The sequence below is a fragment of the Xiphophorus maculatus genome, chromosome 14, assembly GCF_002775205.1.
Source record: "Xiphophorus maculatus strain JP 163 A chromosome 14, X_maculatus-5.0-male, whole genome shotgun sequence".
Taxonomy (NCBI): Eukaryota; Metazoa; Chordata; class Actinopteri; order Cyprinodontiformes; family Poeciliidae; genus Xiphophorus; species Xiphophorus maculatus.
In genome coordinates, this window is record NC_036456.1 from 8,187,268 (window position 1) to 8,204,329 (window position 17,062).

At 40.6% G+C, this 17,062-nt stretch overlaps 1 protein-coding gene across 2 annotated transcripts in view; it reads right to left on the reverse strand.

Moving 5' to 3' along the window:
* The window catches only part of col4a5 (collagen type IV alpha 5 chain), a 58,727-nt gene extending 43,708 nt beyond the window's left edge, over nt 1-15,019 (reverse strand). For both annotated transcript variants that reach the window (XM_023346033.1, XM_023346032.1), the window contains exon 1: nt 14,725-15,019. In XM_023346033.1, coding sequence (XP_023201801.1) covers nt 14,725-14,814 — 90 coding nt within the window. In that variant the 5' untranslated portion in view covers nt 14,815-15,019. The remainder of the gene's footprint in view (nt 1-14,724) is intronic.
* Nucleotides 15,020-17,062: the final 2,043 nt, after the last annotated feature.

Genomic DNA, 17,062 nt, shown 5'->3' on the forward strand with positions numbered 1-17,062 from the left:
TTGTCAACATATAAAGTGCTAAATCTGTGATATATAAAAGAAAAAGGGACACAGTAGTTTGCTAATTGTTGACGCTACAACAAGATAACAAGGTCAGGAAAAACTTTTTATTAAAAAATAGCAAGGGATTGGGAAGTAGCTCAGTTATGCTAGCTTGACTTTGACAACTTTAACGTGTAGATGTGCTCCAGAATTTGGTGTGTTTGGATTCATCAGTAGAAGATTTGTTTAAATTAGCTAACCAACCACCACTGTGTTCAGGCGATCACTTGACAATAATTGCAAAATTAACAACAGGCCTGTAAACGTAAAACTGTTCTGCTTTTTGGTGTTGTGTCCTGATACATTGGTGCCATTGTTGTCTGTCAGTTGCTATGGCAACAAGTCTGTGTGTAGCATAGCTGATACAGAGAGGGAGAGAAAAGTAGAACACGAGTGGTTTTGAGTTATTTTTAAAAAGTTTTTTCTGAATTATTTCTCTGTTTGCTGTGGTGCACTGCACTAAATTAATAATAGCTACACCTCCAGGTCTCTTCCTGTTAACGAAATTGTTCTATTGCAGCAGCGCGGCTAAAGATGGCAAGTAAAAGAATTGTCTTTTGCCCCCCAGTGTTTTACAAATACGCACAATTTCTCCAGATTTCAGCCCTCTTATTTTCCCTGAGTCGAACACATTTCTACTCCCGTACCATTTTTGTTTTGCCTTCTTTTTTTTTGAGGTACACTTCACGTATTCTTTTTATCGGGTTCATCCATCGGGTTCATCGTCCCCCGCCTCGATTTTTTTCCTGTCTTCTCTCTAATCTGACAGACGTCTCAGATCTTGTTTTATTTTGATCTCAGGGCTTTTGTCCAGAGAAGATGAGGAATGCCATGAATTCACGGTTGACACAAACACATGAAACCAGAATCACACAGACAAAGGCGACAAAAACGCGTGTCTACGAACTGCACCGTGTTAGTGATGCAGATGGAAAACACTTTGTAAAGGAAGAGCCCTTTGCAGTCACACTACACCACTTTGAAGACACATGAAGTGATATGCACCACTCATAATGATATATTTTTAAAAAAAAGTAATGGTCATAAAGTCATAGCCTGCCTTAAATCAACAAAAACATGTAACCTGGAGAAAAGAATGAACTTAAAACGGCACTAGTGGAAACGTTAGCACCTAAATAAATACAAAAACAAGCAGCAGATCACTTAGATTTATTTCCTTTATCCTGCTGCTGTTTCTGTGTCACTCGACAAGAGGGAAAAATGCTCACACACCACACACACACACACTGCGACCTGCTGAACATTATCCTTTAGATGCTAGAGGCTTAGTTGCATACCAGCAGGCACACTGACCCGGGATTAATCGTGAGCACCTGAGCAATGCAAACATGCACGTTTGCACTTCTGTGACTGCGAGGACCCTGATGCGACACTGAACCGTAACAATTAACACGAATCCAAGACTAAACCTGGGTACTTATCCAGAGATTCTAAAGGAAAGTTTTAAACATTATTTGGAGATGAAAATAAAACGCAAAGGAATGAAAATGCACAAAAATTCCCCTTCTTGACATAAAGAACAACTAAACAGCTCTGAAGTTTTCACAGTTGTTGGGGAAGACCACAAGAAAGCTACCAAAAGAAAAATGGCTTTAAAATCTGTTAACTGAGTCTGTTGGATGTGTATTTGCTAGCTTAGCTTTGCTAACAAATCAGCTTTTTGTTTAGGGGCCTACTTTAAGTATATTCTTGATTTACTAGCTAATTAAACCATTTCGACCCCTTTAATGTTGCATTTACAACTCATTTTACTGTCCCCTAGTGGTAACACGTTATTTTAAACAGAAACAGGAAAAGTCTGTTCCGACTGCAAACAGTGAAACACCATTGATTAGAATGAACATATTTGTGTTTCTTTCTTTCAAAATGTCCCCTAATGGCGTGGACATGGATGCTAACACAGCATGAAGCATATAAAGAAACAAATACTCTGTCTATGTGGCCTTCAGGGAAGCCCTGAGACTTTCTCAGTGACGTGATGACAGAAACAGGTGTTCACAAAAGCGGCGCGTGGGGAGCGGAGCGCTAAAAACGAGGGAGGGGAAAACGGGAGCAGAAGAAGAGAGAAGCAGACGCCATTCCACACTGTGAACGCAAAGTAGTCAAAACAGCTTTATGCACATTGAAAGGAGCCAGTTGGGCACCCATCACTCTGTGTATTGTTAGTTATCGCAGTGTGTCATCGGTATCTGAGCTCGTGTGAGATGCACTGAATTGTGGAATGGAGGTAGATGGAAGATGCCATCCCACCTTAACTGCTCTGGTAGATGGATGGAGTTGTTAGCTAAAACATTAAACGTTCTCTCCGTGTGACTCATGATTAGTTTGTGTGCTCTGGTCTCTCTTTTTTTTTTTTTTCATGTAGCCATGGCAACAATAAACAAAACAAAAATCTGGATTTGTGACACATAATTCCTGAACTTGTGGGATGTAGCTTGGTTTGCAGGGAATGTGTTTACAGATGGATCACAAGGTTTCTTCTTCTTTATTAGCATAAAAGACGAGTCACTTTCAGATTGAACCCCATTCATTAAGCCACATGACTTTTGTACACAGCTCCTCGCTGCATATTAGTAAGATACTTATTTGTGTTTCACTTTGAGATGAATTATTTATCTTGACCGACTGCACCCTAGCTAAGCGCTAACAGGCTAACAATGACACTGTATGCTGTTGAAGTTGAAAAAGATTAAATAAAGCTAATAGTTAGTCATTTTTAGTGTCATTGAGGTGTTTAAAAATTAAATTGGAAAAAACATAACAGGATTAAGAAGTTTTTATAAAAGGGAACAATTTTGTATGGCCCTTTGTCAACTTTTAGTTTGGGTTGGTACTTTTAAACAAGCTAGGTGCGAGAGTACAGCTGATAACAGGGAGGCTAAATGAATTAAAGAAAAGCTGCCCCGTCTTATCCTGATGCACTTTCAGTCTGTCACATGTAGCATGCAAGATTTATAAATGTTCATCGCCTTTTGGAAATCTGATAGCTAAGGTAAGAGTCTGTACACAGAGAGTGCAGTTTGTAGTTGCTAATGCTAATTGTGCTAATTGCTAATATAAGATGATGAAATCTCAATTCAAAACTTTGTTTTACAGCTACTCACACTTGTTGTGACACAACCTTTGCTTCTAATCTTGGCAGAGGTATATAAATTGTTATGAACCTGCAATAAATTATCATAATCATTAAATATGACGAGAAGGCTAAAATGAAGCGTGAGAAGAGAAATTTGAATCAGCTGAAATCAAAGCTGCAAATTTCGGACTCATTTTTGGTCTATGAATATTTAATTCTTGACTTCTATGTTGCTACACGGTGCTCATTACATCAAAAACGAATACTGTTAGAGATCGCAAATGTTGCATTTCTTCAAAAATATCTTTCTCTCCAGAAAACTGCCGACATTTATTCACACAGAGTTTAGGGAAATATAGTTTTGCTATTTAGTGCGCACGACAAACAAACAAATAAAAAAAAAAAAGAGCAATACGCAGCATGGATTCCATCTACAAGTCAAGCCATTCCACCTTAAAAACAATGTGTGCTAACAAAGACTGAAACCTTTTGTGGTATGATTATTCTCACAAATATCAGTGATATTTCTAAACCTCTTCCGATTAGTTGCAAGACTGACTGCTGTGTAACAGGTAAACCTGTTATGGATGCAAACTCAACTAAAAACACCTGTTTAGGATTGTATTTGAAACGTAATCAATTACAAATTTATTGATGAAGCTTGACTTAATGTCGTGTTTTGATTGTTGATCCTATGTTGCTTTGTGTTTCTTTGTTTGATATGATATAAAACACGTTGAAATGCCTTGCTGCGGAAATGTGCAATACACATAAAATTTGATTGATTGATTGATTGATTGATTGCTGCTGGAGATCCTTCATCTCCACAACAACTTCGTTAGCAAAGCGCTTCGACGCCTGGAACGAAGGGCTGAACATCAGTGATGAAGACCAAAGAAAGCTTAAAAATAGAGGAAAAGCTACAATTCAAAACACAATGAAACGACGCAGTTAAACAGAAAATCAAGATCAAATCAATACCAATGAAAGTTAAGTGAAATCAAGACCGGTGAAGGAAAAATGCGTTTTCAGAAGGGTTTTAAAATTGGACACTGTTGATTGTGTAGTGGCTAAAACATATCATCACGTCTGCACACGCATTCAGGACATCACATGTGCAGAGAGAAGTAATATATGCAGTTTTGGAAAACTAACCCAACTTCTAATGGCACAGTAATGTATCGAGACCCGAGACGGACGTGTGAAATGTCGAATGTTGGACTTACAGTTTTGCAGATCTCTGAGAAAGTTCCTAAATGTCACCTCTACGTGCAAAAAGGCAGAAAAACCCTAAGGAAAAAAGAGAAGCTTTGGGGTGTTTAAAAGACCATAAAAGGCTGATGTAATAAGAAACTGAGTGTTATGTCAATTCTCAAACTTAAAAAAAAAAAGACACCGAAGCGGCAATAATAACGTCTGAAGCCTCAGACCCCAAGGATGTAACGCGAGACGGGACGGTTTGCAAACGGTAATAAAGAGGCGCTGAGTGACGCAGCCTGATCTTCTGCTAACAAATAGTCGGTAATAGTTTAATTCTGCCGCGGGGGGAGACGCATACGGCATTTTGTATATTTGGCTCAGGTTTAAGCAGGAGAAGAGAGGAGTAGACATCTGTAGATCACAGACAGATTAAAAACCCTCTTTTTTTTCAGGGGAAAATATGCAAACAACTTTTCCTGCTTACAAGGCAAATTTACAAGGCATGCTTTTTCAGCGCCGTGCCTCAGCTGCTTATCTGTTTCATTCAGATATTTTAGAGAAGTTGCTCCGAAAGCTTTATTGGCCGTTTCCTTCACATTTCCTTCATATGTTTTGTTTCAGTTTGACCCGAGGCAGAGCTTTAGACACCAAAGGTCCGTTTGGAGGAAAATTGAAACACAAGAAGTCAGAGAGTGGAGCTAAGGAGAACAACACGTCTTATGACTGACTGTGTGTAGGTGGACTTGTTGGTCATCCCATGGATCGGAGTTGCGCCCACACACACACACACACACACACACACACACACACACACACACACACACACACACACACACACGCACTCACACACACACTCAGAGATCGCAAATCAGAAGCAGGAACAAATCCAAGCTTCAGCAAAAGCTAAAACTGCTGGGCTGGAGTCTGGATGTATCTGCATAAAACACTAAAAATAAACCTGCCAGAGATAATTACGCTTAACTCAGCTCGGAGAGCAGCACGCAAAAGAGATTAGCAGAGCAAAGTGAAAAACAGAGCTCGCATTTCAGGATTAAAGCTGAACTTGACAGGCAGTGCATGTTTCTGCAGCTTTTGGTGGTTTTTTTTTTGTTGTTTTTTTTAAAGTCTGAATCCGTTACAAACGGTAACGGCTTTGGCTTTTCCATTGGCTTAACAAAACAACACCAAAGAAGAAAAAAAGTCAGTCGCACTGACATGGCGTAGGCCAAAACGTTTTGTTTGCTTTGCTTTCCCGACTGTACCTCGATGGGAAGAGGAGTCTTCTTGCAATACTAAAGTTGCGGGTGCGATTCCTGCCCCGAGTTGCCTACTGATCTGCGTGTCAGTGCGTGGATGTGCGTTTGTTAGCGAGCGACGTGTTTGAAGCATATGGGGGAGGTATGAAGCGATCAAAGAGGAAAGTTGCTCGCAAGATGCGATGGATTCAGACGGAGATACAGGTTCCCTCATGACGACAGCATCAGTCAAGCTCGCGACAGTTTATTCCTCCGTAAGATCAGGATATTTCTGCATTTCGAACAGCTTTTTCTCACTAGCGTGCTAATGGTCGTTTCAAAATAGCACGGTTCTCAAAAGGAGCGATGGATGCCGCTTCTACAGTGGCTGGGTCACAGGTATCGGCTTTGTTTTGCTTAGGAGAGAAAAATAATCTAGCAAAAAATCGTCCGTTAATCATTGGGCAATGTTAGATGAGGCTACATTTTACAGGCTTGCTTCAGAGTTATAAAGCATACATTTATTCATCTCGATTTCATAAAAGCTCCTAACTATAAGTTTTACTACAGGTAACACAATATACTAAAATAGAAACAAATTATAACTCACTCATGCAATTTAGTTTTACAATCACACAGTGTTTACACAGGCCATACTGAAATAATATCTGATTTGTCGGATGTTTTTGTGGACCTGTGTGATTTAGAGAAACTATTCCCCCGGCTCACCACTGATCATTTGACGGAGTCTTAAATAAAGATGATTAATTTCATAGGTAGCACTTTATTTGACAGGGTGCGCATAATAAGACTGACATGACACTGTCATAAACATACCACCTGTCATGAACATGAAGGAGTCTTTATGAATGCCTGAACGTTGTCCTGAAGTGTCATTTGGTAAATAATGACACGTTTAATGCAAAGTTGCTCTAAAAGTTGCATTTAAAGTCCATTAAAACTGTCAACTTTACATTAAAGTCATTATTTCCAAAATGTCTCATTATTTTGTGATACTATCTCATTATAATAAGAACATTTATTTTATTTTTTTAACAGAGTGGCAGAAACAGGCAATAACGTTTTGATTCTTGGTAGATTATGTATTTTCATACTTTTCTCCCTTGTTTTTTTTTGTTTTTTTGTTTTGGTCCGGTGAAGGAGAAGATACTATCATACCACAAAACAGTCATCTGAGACGCAGGTGCAAAACACACGAGTGAAATGCTGACATTGTCTGGTGGTATGTGTAACAGAAAGCTAGAACTACGAACCGTCGACAGACTGATTCAACAAACAACATGAGTCGACCGTATTGAACTTATTCAGTGGAGCAGATGTATTTTGACTGACTGCAAGGGAACGCTTCACCTCAGCAATGCATTTGTTTGGGTGGGAAAAGGGGAAAAATAGCCCATAAAGGTTTATAACTTCGGGGTAACCATTTTGTAGAACGCAGATTATTTGGTCTGAAAGCGAGGGTGTAACTTTGTGTTGCAAGTTGGTGGGGACGGGGAGGAGAAAATCAGAATAAGTAACTTCTGTCTAAACCAAATGAATCAAACTTTGTATTTTTAAACTATGTGATTCTGACTCCACAGCTGTCCCTCAGTAGGTTGGCTAAACCTTTTGTCCTGCTGACTTACACATAGCAGATGAGATATGATATGTCTTTAATAGAGCAAATATTAAAGACACAAAACCTGTTTTGGGTTTGGTTGGGGAAGTTGGTGAGTAGAGTGACCATCGATGTTACTGGATTCCATAAAATGTGGCTTAAAGCTGAGATGCTGATGTTTGGATATGTAAAATATATTATCTCTGCTAATAAATCTATAGTTTGGTTTCTGTCAGTTCTAGAAACAAGAGAACAAGGCGAATTTCAAGCAGTGACAACTATCAGGCCTGTTCAGGATCAATTGGGATTTATTGGGAAAGGCCAGACCAAACACTGTGAGATGGAACAAAAACTCTCCCAAGAAAAACTTTCATATTTACCATCTTTGTAACGGTGAGTAGGAGAGTGCAAAGTTGACAAAAAGAGACGTGGAACAGAATTAGATTAAATGGAATTATTACTATGCAGAATATAAGAAACCTGCAATGAAGATGAGCTCAAATTAAAGAAATAGCAGCTAATTCTTTAAATGACAGGGTGTTCATGCAGCAGCTAGAAGCAGAGAAGGAAGAAGTGTCTATACTGCACTGGGATAATTAGCTGTCTAAACATTTGGTGTTAGTCTTAGCTCTCTTTTGTCCACCTGCTAATACGGGTGGCATCCGCAGTTCATTGACACCACATTGTGAGTCTTAACCTCTAGGCTAGTGATCATCAAATGGTGGCTCCACAGCCCGTGAGTTCATTTCATCCGGCCGGCAACATTGTCGAATTATGCGCTGTGCAGTGGGAATAGAGTGTGACAGTGTTTAAAATGGATTAATGACACATGCCTTATCTAGTCTGAACACTAACTACACCACATGATGACTTTTTAGCTCTGTTTGGAATGCCACAACTAGCTCATGTTTAAATATACATATTTTTGTACCCTCCCGTGGTCTTAGCGCAGCGCTCAGGAGGAGTGCGGCAGATGTCACACCAGGAAAGCAGGGAGTTGTCCCATTAGACCGTCAGTTCCCAAAACCACACACACACAAAAACAAAACATTGTAAAGGCGCTCGCGGGGTCAATACTACCCTGCTGAACTGCGCACAGAGTAAGAAGTCAAATGGACCTCATCTCTTATAATCGTGGGAGGGTTAATAATATTTATGTTTCTCTTAATAATCTTTTCACATTAGACTTCTAGTTTTTTTCTTTGAAGCTGAATTCAAACAATCTAGTTGTGTGTTTTTTTTTAGATTTATTGCACATTTATTTTTAATTACAAGTCAATTACAGGTGTGGTTTTGCTGCACTGGTATTTTTATAGTGAAACTGGCTTGGAAACGTACAGAGCCCTCTAGGGGACATGGGAATTTATTTTTCTTTTGCGTTCCCTCGCAAAAGGTTTTGCATTCCCTCACAATAATCTACTGGTCAGTTATGCGGCATAATTGAATGCTGTAAGCCTTTCTTACGGTGGCCGTCGTACTTTCTGTGTTAATAGAAGGTTATGTGAGGTTTTTCTATGAATGTTAATATCTCCTTGTGAAATATCTGACAGTGTGCACCTTTTTCTTTAGGATAGAAAGGCACCACAAACCTATGATATAAACAGAAACCTTCTGTAGGAAAGAAATAAAAATACATCCAAGCTGTTTGGACTAGTTCTAAGTTATTATCGTGGGTAATAAATCATCTGACAGTTTTGATTGTGTCTCTGTTGTGTTTGTAGTCTGAATGGTTTAAAGGGCTTTCAGTGCCGTTCCATCTTAGCCTTAACAGACATAAACATGCAGTAAATAAATCAATTTTCAATCAGTGTTTTGCACCAAACAGTTAATAATAATAAACAAGTTTTCACTGAGATGGGACAGATGAGATTCCCCGAGTTAACCCAGTGCGGCCCTCTACCACCATTAGTTTGCCGTGTTTTATAATAATAAAACGTGTTTATTATTATTATTAAGTCTTTGGTACAAAAAACTGATTGAAAGTTGATTTATTCACTGCATGTTTGTGTTTGTTAAGGTTGAGATGGAACTGATCATGAAAACGGCCCTTTAAACCATTCAGACTATAAACACAACAGAGACACAATCAAAACTGTCAGACGACTAATTACCCGCGATGATAACTCAGAAATAGTCCAAGTTAGGATGTATTTTAATTTCTTTCCTATTTACCAAAAGTTTCTGTTCATCTCATAGGTTTTTTGCCTTTCTATCCTGAAGAAAAAGACACCAAACTTCAGATATTTCACAACGAGATATTAACATTCATGGAAAAACCTCACATAACCTTATATTAAAGCAGAAAGTACGGCGCCCACCGTAAGAAAGGCTTTCAGTATTCAATTATGCCGCAGGATACTGATCCCTGAGTATTGTGAGGGAACGCAAAAGAAAAAAAAAATTTCCATGCCCCCTAGAGGGCTCTGTAGAAACCAGCATTATCTCTTGGAGCTCATCCATCCATCCATTTTCTAACACCCTTGTCCCTATTGGGGTCGGGAGGGTTGCTGGTGCCGATCTCCAGCTAACGTTCCAGGCGAGAGGCGGGGTTCACCAGTCTGTCGCAGGGCAACACAGAGACAGACAGGACACAACCATGCACACACTCACACCTAGGGAGAATTTAGAGAGACCAGTTAAACTTACAGTCATGGTTTTTGACTGTGAAAGACCCCGTGAAAGTAGAAAGACCCCGGGCCGGGAATTGAACCCAGGACCTTCTTGCTGCAAGGCAACAGTGCTATCAACTGCGCCACTGTGCAGCCCGCTTGCAAACATCTGTCAGTAAAATGAGCAGACAGCTACGTAACAAGCTAATGTAAACTAGTCAGGCTCTCTACTTGTGAGGAAGGAAATAAAGCACTTTTGTTTAGCATGATAAACAATTTTAATATAAAAGTACTTTAAGCGCATTCTAGATTAGATTTGTTCCATGTATTTGTTTAGATTAGGGGTGTCCAAAGTCGGTCCTGGAGGGCCGGCAGCCTGCATGTTTTAGTTCTCTCCCTGGTTTAACGCACCTGCCTCAAATGATGGCTCGTTAGAAGACCTAAAGGTTGTTGGTACCACCAGGGAGAGAACTAAAACGTGCAGGATGCCGGCCCTCCAGGACCGACTTTGGACACCACTGGTTTAGATCTTTCTCAATTGCATGTTGGCTCTCTTTTGGTTTAGCTGGTGGTAATTTTAAACGGCATTAGACAAGTCAAATAAAAATATCTGTAACTAAGGATTAAAAACCACAGGTTTGTGAATGTGGAACAGCTGACTCTAATTTAAACAACAGTGTGATCACACTTTCAAAACCACGAGTATTTGGCTACATACTTTTCTGGGTGGTTGTAATAGATATTGGTGAGATTGTGCAGACATGAGGCTTTTCTGGTCATTTTCTCTGGAACAAATTGGGGAACTACACCAAAAACTTTTACCTTGCGAAGAAAACCAAAGTCAGCTGGCTGAACATATTTCCAGTAGCAAAAAAAATCCTGACACCTGCAGCGTAGCTACCAGAGAGGTAGCACCCATCGCTCCTTTTGAAAACAACAGTAATTTGGAACGAACATTAGCAAGCAGACAAGTAAATACAGGAAGTGAGCGGCTGGAATGGGCTAGCCTCCAGATGTATTCCCGAAGCAACAAGCTAACAAGAGTTATGGTATTAAAGATGCTAATAATGCTAATAAAGTTGGCACTTTATCTCATTTTTAAATTTGAAAAATATTTTTCGAGGCATTCAGTTTGTTTTGTTAACTGTAGCACCTATGCTCTTAGTAAGCAGACATGCTAACTACATTTAGCAAACTTAGCTCTTCCGGTTTTCCACCACTCTTTAAATTAGCTGGCTCTGCTGCTTTGGGTTATGATGTAATTACAATCCCAATTTCAACCATGATCTCAAAATTACTCAAACTAAAATACATGTAAAGTTATTATAGCTTAAAATATTAACTAAGAAACACCAGGAATCTAAAACAATGCGGGCTCATGTCTATTCTACCGTTAATGCTATGTAATCTGGTGACAAAAACAAAACCAACCCCATCAAGTCAGAGCAACAAAACGTGTTCATAGAACTCGCAGGGAATAAAAGATGAGCTTTGAAAGTGTTATTTACAAGGTAAATTTACAAGGTTATGTCTATACATTAGAGTCCTGTGTACACAAGAAGGAGGAGGGTCATTTGAAGGCAGACAAATAAAAAGCGTTACCAGGAGACAAAAGAAAAATCATGAAAAAACAAACAAACGAGAAATGCGGTAAAAAAAAAAAAAAGAGAGAATGCACAGATTTCCTCCTCTGCTGCACTGGAAGGCGTGCTCTGTTATCTGCTGCATACGTCGCAGACATATCTCTGCGCGGATGTTATGACTAAGCTCCCTCACCTCACAAATGCAGTCAGTCGACCTCTTCACCCTCCCTCCTCCTCCTTCTCCTCTTCCTCCACCTCAAACTCCACCTGGGCTCCAGGTCACGTGTAAAGGTGAGGGAACCCATGACGGGGCGTGCAGCTAAGTGTGTGTTTGTGGTTTGCAGGGCATGACGGGTTCAAAGGAAGAACCTTGGGGTGTACATTACAGCTGAACTCGCTCACCTGGCGCTGAGGAGATTCGTATCGAAGCCGGCTTTAATACTCAGAGCACAAGTGACGCGTGACGCTCTCCTTTTACTACAACTTTTATGTTATGAAATGGAAAGGAAACGAGTCTGTGCAATTTTAGAACGGATTTGTTATGGAAATCTGCTGAAACAACATCAGCTTTTTCAGTTTGAAGTTTAATGGGATTTCCTCCTGGAAATTGATATATCTATCCGTAATGCCATATATATCAAAGTATATGAGCAATTACTTAACTTTTTGTAGAGTGAAGTAATTTGGCGAGCTTTGATGAGTATTATACACACAGCCAGCCGCCACTAGAGGGAGTCAGTGAGACCACCGGGGAAAAACTCCCCGAGTCAGACTCCCTCCATCTCCTCCTCTGTAAGATGGGTTCCTCCTTTACTCACACTGGATTCAAGGTCTGCAAATATATTTACTCTGATGAAAATAAACTCACTGATACAGACAGTGAGAAAGCACTTGGCTCAAACATTTGTTCCCAAGACCAGCGATGCAGTTTCACTTTCAGTCCTGCTACATTTTTTTTGGTTTGTTTGTTTTGCCCCCCTTTGCTTTAGCATCATCTTCTTCACAACCCATAATCTTGTGAAAGCGCCACTCAACCTTTTATCATTGCACCTCTGTTATAACAGAAACAGTAATAACTACGATGAACATAATTTCTTGTTTTCACCTCAGTGTTTCAGCCTATGTTTATGGAGAATAATAAATTTAAAGCAGATCTCATCCAGCTATTTTTATTTATTTATATTTTACCTATAACCTAAAAGCTGCTTTCTGACGAATGCACTGAAAAATTAAGTTAAATACACCTAGGCAAATCTTGAAGATATTTTTTTTTGTTTTTTTTCAAAAGTTATAATTTAAAGCTAATTCAATCATTTCTGCTAATTTTACCTTTGCCGACAGAATATCTCACACACACTGTTAGGTGCTTGTGAATAGATTTAATGGATAAAAAATAAAGGATTTTTCTGTCCAATCACCTTCACCCTGTCTTAGGGATCCTAAGTCAACATCTGATCACAGGAAAGCTTTACATAATCGTGACTAAAATTAAATATTTCAGAAATATTTAAATGAGAGTTTTATACCAAGGATCAAGCATTGCAGACAAATTGCGTATTGCATATGTTCTGTAAACAAGCTGATGCTTCAATTATGGGGGATGCAAGAAAAGTCTGGGATGAGTTAAAAAAAAAAACAAGAACAAGAAGGAGCAGAAACGAGAGCAAGCCTGATTGGACAGAGCTGGATTATGGGCGGGATTATCATCCAGCAGAATCTCTGAATTATTAATGAGGTGTGAATATTCAACATGTGGGGGAAAAAAGAGAGAGAGAGGAAGACAGAGCTGCTGAAACATTACATGAGAGGCATTCAGTGATTTTTGTCCGCAGGGTTTCAAGAGATAACACACACCTGCGTCTGGCGAGAACTGAGTCTTTATAGGAGCGACTACGTGTGAGGATGGCGTAAACTATGAGTAAACACAAACGCCTCCTGAATCCAGATCATGTGCAAGGAGGAACTTCAACCAGATGTCGCGTTTAAGATGGCAGGGGCGGTCAAATTTTTTTAGCGTCTGGGGCAGGGGCGAATTTAACGGGGGGTTCAGGGGTGGGCAGTGACCCACCCTGCAGGCTCGCTAGCTAGCCCTCTAACTGATGCCTACTTTGGCTAAACAGAACTGAATATTGCAAAGAGAGAATTAGCCTCAACTAGCTAAAGTTTCAATTTATTCATCGCCCAATGAATACACACGTTGTACGATACATGCGTCAAAATGCGAAATTAGAAGAAAAATCAGGAAAGGATCACAGTTGCTAATTGCTGCTAATACACCTCTTACACCTACGACTTTCAGTGTTTTCATATGTGGCAGCCATATTGGATACGGAGAGGCTTTCCCAGTCAGAATTCAGACTTCACACGAGTTCTTCTTCTTCCATTTTTGACAGGGAACTTGACAAATAGGACTTCTACATTCAATGACCTAGAAGCTTTGACCCAAAAGTGCCCCTTTCAAAAGTTTCTAGAGTCAGCCCTGGTCCAAACAGAACGAAACATAAGCATTTGAACACTTTTGGGGGGGAATCATCAATATTTGTGCTTCTTTTTTCTTGGACGACGACAGGATTACGCACAGCAAACCTGCTTGTGCAGACGCTGTTATCACTGACAGAGCAGGAATGTCTGGAATCGCATTTTCCCCCCCTTATTATTACAAAGAGCAAAGGAACAACCCGCCACATTCAGCCTTTTTAGATTTTATATGTTATTTTTATTTTTTGTGCCGGAATCTTTCTCACTACGCAGAATTACATGCAAGCTGCAAAAAAGAAAAAAAAAAGAAAAGAAGAAGTGTGAATGTGGGTGAGAAGCTCCCTGGCTGGCTTGTTGCTGCAGGTTGCCTCCTCTCCTCTCCTGTTCGCAGTCAGAGCGCATGCAGCCGGACACAAACCCCCCCGGTCCGGGTTAGCTGCCATGAAAGCTACAAAAGCAAAGAGGTTGCTCTGGTGGGGAACAAGCGGTGCACCAAAAGTTGGGGGAAGAAGTGCAAACGCGCCGATTGCATGCTTATTAATGACATACGAGCATCGCGGACGCTTGTTAAGAAGCAAGTCTCTCTCTCTCTCTCTCTCTCTCTCTTATGTTTCTACATTTTTATCCGGACTCGGTTGGAAGCGGCGGAGTTCGTCCCGGCGCCGGCTCGGTGAGCGCGGCAGGTCTCATCATGCTGCGTGGGTCCTGGGCCCCCACCACCACCACCACCACCAGCACTCCCACCAATAAATAAAAACCCCAAAAAACAAACAAAAACCCAGAATCATAACAATAGTAAAAAAAAAAAAAAATCTGTGCAAGTAGGGAAAAGCAACCCCCCACAAACAAAAAGCGCACTTACCGCAGAGTCGGATAGTTGTATGGTGGCGTACAGTACGAGCCAAATCACAACCCAGGCAGGCTGTCGCAGGCGCCTCAAGCCTCTAGTCATCTTCACGGGAGTAAAACTGCGATCCACCTGCGTTACCGATCACGGACCCGTCTCTCTATGTGCGTGTCATGTCTCTGTGCGCCAACTCCGTCTGCAGACTCGGACGCAGAAAGTGTGAGCAGAAAAGGCACTCACTCCCGCGGCTGTTGCTGCGCTCACAGAGCGAGAGATCCTGCAGTGATCCTGGCTCTGGCACGGTGCGCCTCTGCAGTTCACCCTCCCACCCCTCTCCTCTCCCCTCTCCTCTCCTCCCGTCCCCCTTCCCCGCTCTATTTCCCTCCCCTCGACATGCAGTGCAAACTTGCCCACCCCGGATGTGCGGCGACTCCGACACTCTTGAGCGCAGTGATTTGTGCTCCGCGTGCATCTGCAACGGGAGAAAAAAAAGAGTGCAAAAATAAAAAAAAAAATATATATATATATGTATATAATCTAATGCAAAACGTACTTTCAGGTGCGGATCAGTCAGTTCAGATCGGGTTTCCTTTCCTTTCAAATGAAAAGAAACTAACTTTATCCCCGTCCGGATATGCGCGGATGGATACCACTTTGCGCCCAAAAAGAACTGCGAAAAAGAGAGAGAAAAAAAGAAGTGTCTTGACATTTTCCCTTTAATTTTTCTGTAAGTAAGTCTGGGCATGTTGCATTCCTGTGGGATTTTGAAAGGTCACCCCTTTTCCACTTTTGATCCTTTGCAGGTGGATGTGGATGACACGAGTGACAGGTGAGCTGAACGTCTCTGGGAGGCGGCAGCTCCACGAAATGACAGCGTGAATCATCATATTACCATCTGTTTGCTTGCAGGTGAAGTTGGCCGCTTCGGTTACAGTTTCATCATTTACGAATCAAAATGCAAGACTTCATGGCCAAACGTTCAAACTCTCCAGATGTTTTCTAATTATTGTTTTTTCCTTTTATAAAAGGATATAACAGAAAAGAAAACAACACAACATGTGGTTCGCTGCTCTCACTTGATGCGTTATGCTTTTGCAGTCGTTGCATTTTTATGCGTGTGCAATACATTCAGCTGCGAGTTTACTTTACACAGACTGTCTGAGGAGGAGGCTAGCTGCGCTAACGAGGCAAAAAGTCGAATATGAACAGACGTGTTCTCTGTCAGTGGGTCAAAAACAATAGATAACGTAATAAACACAGTCAATTTTAATGGAAAAGCTGCACGTATGTAATAATGTGTTTAATCACGATCTAAAGATGCCAACTGTTTCTGAGCAACTCAGGTTTTCAGGGAGTTTTTTCCCCCCACAACCGAGAAGTGTAGAATCTCCCATCTGTCTCCTCTTGTTTAGTTCTAGTCCAGTGAAAACAGTCTGAGTGAACATCTCTGATGGTCTGTATATGGGATAAATCTACCCTGTTTACAAACAGGTGGCCAGTGCAGCTGCCTGTTTTTTTTTTTTTTTTTGCGCAGACTATCAAATTAAGCCTGTTGACGATAAAATCAAACAGCAACAATGCTTTCTTATCAGTATTATTTTGCCCTTAAATTGCTTGCGTTCGCTGTAGGATTTAGCATGACGATCTTTGACTTTAATAAGAGTTTTGGGCACCAAAAACGGTGACCTCTGCTTCCTACTCATCCATTTATTAATATCATGACACAATGATTCAAATACGGTAATGTGGTGACAAAAAACATTGGATTTGTTACATTGGCATATGAAAGGAAAGAGGTAATGCAGTGGGACTAGGTATGCTGAAGTGAAGTGGCCCGAGAGTACAGCCTTGAGGAACCTCACATGTGATCTTGTGAGTTTACATTGTTTTCGATCCACATTTTAACTCGGAGTTGGAGCAAATGGAGATGACTCACATAAATATGACATCAATGAGCTAGAAAAAAGAAAAAAAAGGGACAAAAATCACCAACTGAGATCCTGCCTTACAGATGAACCATTATTCAGATTCAGGCCGGAGGATGACGTCATCGGCGTAACAGATACATCAACAGGCTGTTAAAAACGGCGTTGAAGGCTCAGGTCAAGATGAATAAAAATAGAGCACTAGAGCTAAAAGAGGACTGTTTGCAACTTGAGTAACTCACCATGGCTATGCGTGGAGTGCAAACAGACCAGGCTCCTGCCTGCTTCACAATTAAATCACGATAACAGAAAGAAAACTATTTTTAAAAAAAAATTTTCATGTGCTTTTTTTCCTAGCCTTGCTAGAATTTGTGCAACACTAACATATGTGAAGTGATAAAGAAAACAATATACATTTAAAATAAAAT